The sequence below is a fragment of the Saccostrea cucullata genome, unplaced genomic scaffold, assembly GCF_032062105.1.
Source record: "Saccostrea cucullata isolate Sc308-1 unplaced genomic scaffold, CSIRO_AGI_Scuc_v1 ctg905, whole genome shotgun sequence".
Taxonomy (NCBI): Eukaryota; Metazoa; Mollusca; class Bivalvia; order Ostreida; family Ostreidae; genus Saccostrea; species Saccostrea cuccullata.
Window position 1 is genome coordinate 1 of NW_026919023.1, and position 6955 is coordinate 6955.

General features: G+C 33.2%; 1 protein-coding gene across 1 annotated transcript; it reads left to right on the forward strand.

Annotated features, from left to right (window-relative positions):
- Positions 1–1965: 1965 nt before the first annotated feature.
- LOC134277613 (THAP domain-containing protein 5-like) lies at positions 1966–3794 on the forward strand (the record flags this gene model as incomplete). The annotated part of the gene is made up of 3 exons (XM_062759943.1): positions 1966–2319; positions 3359–3557; positions 3751–3794. Coding segments are annotated over exons 1-3 (597 nt in total), but the record flags the coding sequence as incomplete, so codon positions are not given.
- Between the last annotated feature and the right edge of the window lie 3161 nt (positions 3795–6955).

Consider the following 6955-nt stretch of genomic DNA (forward strand, 5'->3'; position numbering starts at 1 on the left):
TCACGTGCAAAAAGTATTCGGTAAAAATGGCGGCGTGTTTACACTTACCATGGTATTAAAAAAAAAATACCTTGCCCTCTTCATATCACAGGAAGTAGATTTGTATAAATTTAGAAAAATTGGTCACATGATAAATCACATGACAATATTTTCGTCTGCTGTTTACAAATTTAGAGCAATTTTAGCAAGAGTAAAAAAGATGGGTCGGAAAGGAAAAGAAATGGGGTCAGATGTGAAAAACATCATTGTGGAGTTAATGCAGAAAGGTTATTCTCGGAGAAAGATAAGTGAAATGTTACAGTTACAGTCATTTAGGGTATTTCGGGTCACCCCGATTTTCGGGAGTCATCGGGGTTTTTTGACACAGTTCGCGCAAAACGTAAAAGAAAAACAAAAAGCTATTGCAGTCACGTCCAGCAAGGTATGTTATATGCATTCACACAGTTACAAAGGAAAATATTGAAAATAGATGTCTTAATTTATACGTTGATTAATTGCCGTATGTTTCCTGATCAGAGAATTTTGCATGTCAACAACGGGAGACATCTTTTTTTCTTCGATGATGTGAAGTTTACGTCTGATAAAAAAATACATGTTATATACTGCTGGAAAGGAAAATTTATACGCTTTCCAATGCAACTAAACAAGTTCTGGTTGCAATAAAATCTATTGAGGTAGTGGTGTATTCCTAACCCCCTTCGGTTTAGTGTATTTCGGGTCACGTGTGTTTCTAGAGCTTCGTGTTTTGGTACGTCACATGTCAATGTTTACATTGTGCTTTTTCAATATTATCATGATTATAGCTTTTCTTTATGTAGAAAATGTGGCCCCGTGTGCTGGAAAAAGGAGGAGGTGTTGTTATACCCTGCCAATACAAAGCTAGTGTGTCCCAAAAACTTCCATGCAGCATTGACTGTTATAGAGCAGCATATTGAGAATATGCCTGAATTGGGTGAAAAGTGGTCATTGATGTCTCCTTTCATAAAGTGTACATGTATGCATCACATATGATTCTTTGTATCAAAGTTCATTTCATAGAATGTGAAGTTGTTTTACATATCCAAAGTAGGACCTTTGTTGTTTTTTTAATATAAAAGTTTACATACTAATTAAGTTGGACATACTTTATATCATTTTAAGATGCACATAAATTTACTATAGAATTTTAGAATTTGCAATAGAGAGAGAGAGAGAGAGAGAGAGAGAGAGAGAGAGAGAGAGAGAGAGAGAGAGAGAGAGAGAGAGAGAGAATTTGCCAAAGACTGCAATGAGAGAGAAAAAGGATGCACATAAATTTGCATCCTGAGGATTTACAGAGGGAGAGAGAGAGAGAGAGAGAGAGAGATATGCACATTTCCACTAGAAAGTGAGGGGGTGATTTATATTGTAATATCAAGGTAGTGAAGGTACTATATTATTATTATGTTTATTTTGTAGATCTATAGATTTTTTATATGTTTATATTTTATATGAGTCCAAGTAGGACGAATTTACTTTTTTTTTGTTACTGTATAATTTTTTTTTTACCATGTTTACATTCCTAGTCATTTTCCCATTATTTAAAACCAGGTGTTTCCATATACTTTTTTATCTTTGTTTAAAAGTCATTTTATTCATATAAATAATGACATAAAATGTTTGTCTCTGAATGTTACAGGAGAATTTAACAATCTAAAGGTCATAATTTCATGGTCTTCAAGCTAGATCCGCCCCACATTACACACGGTCAATATAGTGTGTAGATATCAGCTTTCACCGTAAGCGATTTCCCCCACAAAAAAATCATCTCTGCTAAAATAACAATTGGATATTAGCAAAACTAACTAATTTTGGTCATAAAACAGCATTAAATATTATTTTTGTTCTGTTTTGCACACGTTTATAAAGTGACTCGAAATAACCGGAAGTGACCCGCAATTCCTTAAATAAGGTCTTTTAACGTAACTGCGGGACAGTTTCTCGCACATGCGCACAAACGCTTCCGAGTGGAAAGCGTTATTAGAAACGGAAATGGTGAAATCTTGTTGTGTTTACAAGTGTCGAAACGTTTGTAATGGGGATTCCAGGTCAAAGGGTGTCAGTTTCTTTCGGTTTCCCAAGAACAAAAGAAAAAGAAGAGCTTGGATAAAAGCTGTGAACAGAGACGAATGGATGCCAAACGAGCATACCTGGATCTGCTCTGAACATTTTATTGATGGATGGCACGGAGATGAACCGAGCGATGACAATTATGCCCCAACAATTTTTGCATATAAACAGAAACGATCAGAAGGGGATTTTAACAGGGAACAGAGAAGACTTGATCGAGAAACAACCAGGGTATCTACTTCTGAATTTCACAATAATGATTTTTGAAATCTTATAATCATGATAAATGAAAGGGTAAAAAAAATTAAACATTTAGGTTAATTATGTTTGACAGGTCCAGCACAATACCCTGATAAAGGTATATATATATAGCTAGATAAAGCTATATAGCGTTATCAAGGTATTACAAATACCTTGATCAAGGTATTTTATGTCATGAAAATTAATAAAATATTATTCAAAAATCTGAATACTGAAAGTCGAGTTCTGAATTGTTGTCAATGTGTCCACTTGTGCATGAAAAGCACTCTGGTATCAAAAAGGAAGCACAAAATAATGTCTCATCACACAACACATTTTATACTGAATTGTTTGTGTCTGAGTACTTTACATCCATGGGTGAATTTACTGACAACAACTCAGAACTCGACTTTCATTATTTGATTTTTAAAGATTTTTTTTTTTGAATTTTCATGACATTAAATACCTTGATACCTTGATAAAGGTATTTCTAATACCTACAGAGGCTGACAAATAGATTATTAAGGCACTTGCCCAAGGGCAATTACATGGTCAAAATTGACTAGCCCTACCTGAATTTTTGCCTGCCCTACCATTAGCATATACTGTATTTAAAAATATTTCAAAAAAGAGAAAGACAAATACAGAGTAAAATATTGGTATACATATTGATTTTATTTTTGATAATAAATTATTGATTAAGTCACTTGCCCACGGGCAAATGGTTGATAAAATTTTACTTGCCCATGCAATCCTAAAATTCACTAGTAGCCCCGGGCGTCAGGCAATGGGATTTGTCATCCCTGACCTGGATAAAGCTATATACCTTTATCAGGGTATTGTGCTGAATCTGTTTGATATGAGGTACAACTATATAGAGGTCCATCGACGTCAGACATGATTTTTTCCCAGATCTCATGAATCTTATTCACAAAATTTTGCACATGATTCATAAATTACAGATATTTCCTTGTTTAATTCATAATTATACATGTAGGCCTATAAAATATGCACTACTTTTTTTAACAAGGAAAAACAGTGTTCAGAAAGGATAAACAGGGAGAGAGAATGTGCTAATTTAGAGTTTTCTCTGCTTGCGCATGGTTCCTACTGTAGAACAGATGAATCTGGTGATCACAGTACAGATGCAAGTGCTTTAATCAGTGCCTGTGGTCATGATGAAAATGGACCAACAGATGATGTTGACATTAAAATGACTTGTGATGCAGGTATATCATGAATGAATTGATTAACAGTAAACTGTAGATTTTATTTGCAATATACATCTTTAGCAAGATACGTACCAGTATGTCAATTTCAATATCAATATAAAATATACAGTAAATTAAAATTTGTAAAATGTAAATATTTTTTTTTTCATTCTTCTATAATTAAATTATTGATGATATGAAACATTTAAAGGTGTACAGTGTGAAGATGACCCCCTCCTGCAAGAAAACAGGAACCTATTGAGGCTAGGCAAAATGCTCTTATATACACTGTAGAGTCATCAATCTGAAATTTTTTGAAATAAATTATTTTAAATATTTTGTCATTTTTGGAAAAAAAATTACAATGAATAAATATATAATATAATAATTGTTTTTGATGTCCAATTCCTGTTGTCTAGTCAAAGAGCCATAGCGCATTTGATAGTCACTTTCGCCTATTCTAGTAGTGATTTTTTAAATACATTTTTTCACCAAAATTTTGCCATATTATGTTAGTTTATACATGCTTTAAAGCAATCACACAAAAATAATATTTATATATTAAAAGTTTGCTCATATGATAGATATAAAAATCCTTCAGTTTATATGGAGAATATAATAAGAATTATTAGGTATCCCCCTAAACAGTGACAACTGTAGCTTAAGACCACCCTTAACCAGCAAAATAACTTCTTTATTAATGTTTTTATTTGGACATGACTGCTCTTCATTACATTTAGACAATTTTGGTTAAAGGTGGTTTTCATATTGAAAATGTTGAACTATTCTTATCACCTAAAGTCATAATTGCTAGCTTCTTTTATTTTTTTTTTCATAATTTTCTAAATATCTTGTTTAGAATAAGGGTATTGAACAAATAAAATGATTGTCATATAACAAATGTGAAACTATGAAAATATAACATTGGTCTACAAATGATTACATGCATGTAAGTGCATCTTGAATTGAAAAGGTACATGTTTAGATCTATAATTAGAAACAGGTTATTTCCTTTTTAATACTTTGGTCAGCCGTAACGCAGCTATGGCTCTTTGTAAGTTGCATGTTGCTCTTGAAAAAGATTTTTTTTAACAAAGACTGGGTTTTCATATAATATTATCAACTTACTCGTGCAATACACATATCCTGGACATCACCAGCATCAAAATGCTTCACAGACTTATCTAGTCCTTTGAAGTTTTGCATTTGGATGCCTTGATCCCCCTGCCTGCGCCTGGTTATCATAAAATCATAGACTGTAGAAAACGAAATGATGGGAGGTTTAAGATCGTTGGTAATTATCTGATAATGAACTGAATTAAAGGGGGCAAGTTTTCCTTGAATTGAACGTCGGTGGGATTAACAGAGGATGGTAATTGCACAACTGGAGTTAATAGTTCTGATGGCGTTTGGCGAGACAATATATCACATATGAGATCATCCTTCTTTCTTTTTGTTGAATTGATCCCCAGATCAGCTGCAATGGTGCGTAATATACTAACATTTGTTTTTTTCAAGTTTTCGCGGGTCGCCATACTCGTTGCCAATGTAAACAAGGTAACGATAAACAGGAAATGTTTGTCACTCGTACATGAATTGATATAAATAACAAAAAACATATTACAAACCAATTTTATTCAGTTTAATAAGCAAATATCAATTAAACAAAACTGTACGACGATTTTTTTTCAAAATACTTTTGACGAAAATGAAGCGTGGAATGGTGCGCAGAACGACTCGTGTTTTATCCACTCGGAAGTACTTCTGCGCATGTCTGCATATATTATTAAAAAGGTCTATTGGAGGTCTAGATAAAGCTCCCACTGCGGTCGTTTTATCAAAGATAATCGCAATTTGGTTCATAAGTCTTTTCAATCAAACAATAAACTTCTTAATAATACCCAGGAACCATTAATAATCTTGTTTGTTTAATTAATTGCAGTAGAAATGTAAAAAGTGACCCGAAATACCCTAAATGACTGTACCTAAATCAACAGTTATAGACGTTTGTAAAAAATTTTGTGACACGGGATCCGGTCCTACTAAACAGAGTACGATAGAGTACGATAGAGTACGCTAGTAATATTTTATAATTTAATGCAATTAGATTACTTTTTATATGTTTTTCTACTTTAGTTTAACATATTGAATACTGTAGAAGTGGAAAACATTACGGTGTTTTTAATTTCACTATGTTCACGATTTAAGAATTTTCCGCGAACTTTAAACCATCGTGATTATTATTTTACGTCATTTCTTCCTATATACAGTCATAGTACCTGAATATTTACAAACCATTCTCCGTGAAATTTTAACCACCGTGAAATGTAACTTTCTAACAAACCGTGAAATTTTAGACACGTGAATATAAAGACGTCTACAGTATATATTAAAAAAAACATTGTATGTTTTCTGTATTTTAGGAGTTATTTCAATTTTTGATTTCAGGTTACGGTTGATTGTTTGATCGTTTGATCCCGATCTAATTTAACTGAAACGTTAAAATGTCTCATTGAGAATGTGAAAAATATTTACACATGCAATTAATTTAATATTATTAGATAAAATTTAGATGCAAGTCTTTAGTAAGAAAGTCTGAAACAATATAGTAATCGAGATTGGGGTATTAGCTATAGGTATACCGTAATCTTTAATGCGTTTAATTTTGGATGTTATTTCGTGTCAAAATATCGCTAAAAACAAATATTTGAAACAAATATTGGAAAATAAGTTTATAATAATGTTTAATCAAGTTGTACATACATAGATAAACAATTGAATTGTATTAAATAACATAATTTTTCTAGCGTACTCTAAAGTACTCTATCGTACTCTATCGTACTCTGTTTAGTAGTACCCCACGGGATCTGTTGAAAACAAACCCAGAAGCGGCCGACCTCCAAAAATCGGGCCCCGTGACTATCGGAAGTTAGAGAGGATTGTGAAAACAAATCGTAGATGTTCACTTTCTGATATTACCGCAAAATTTAACGAGGAAAGACCAGAACCAGTTAGTAAAAGGACAGTACAGCATAATTTACACAAAAATAACTACCGGAGAAGTATTTCTAAGAAGAAACTGGTTATTAAAGAGGTGAATCGTAAGAAGCGGCTCGCTTGGTGTCGGGGAAAAGACGATGGTCAGTAAAGGACTGGAAGCGTGTTTTTTTTTCAGATGAGAGTAAAATAATGGGTCATGATGAAAGGATAAGAATTTGGAGAAAAAAGGACGAAGGATGGAGGCCGGACCTTGTTCAGCAGAGGACACCTCAAGCGAAATACGAAGTTATGATATGGGGGTGCATTTGCAGGGAGGGTGTTGGAACGATGACGCCAGTAGAAGGAAATATCAATGCTGTTAAATACCAAGATATCTTAGAGGAAAACCTATGGCCTGTTCTCGCTAGACATTTTTC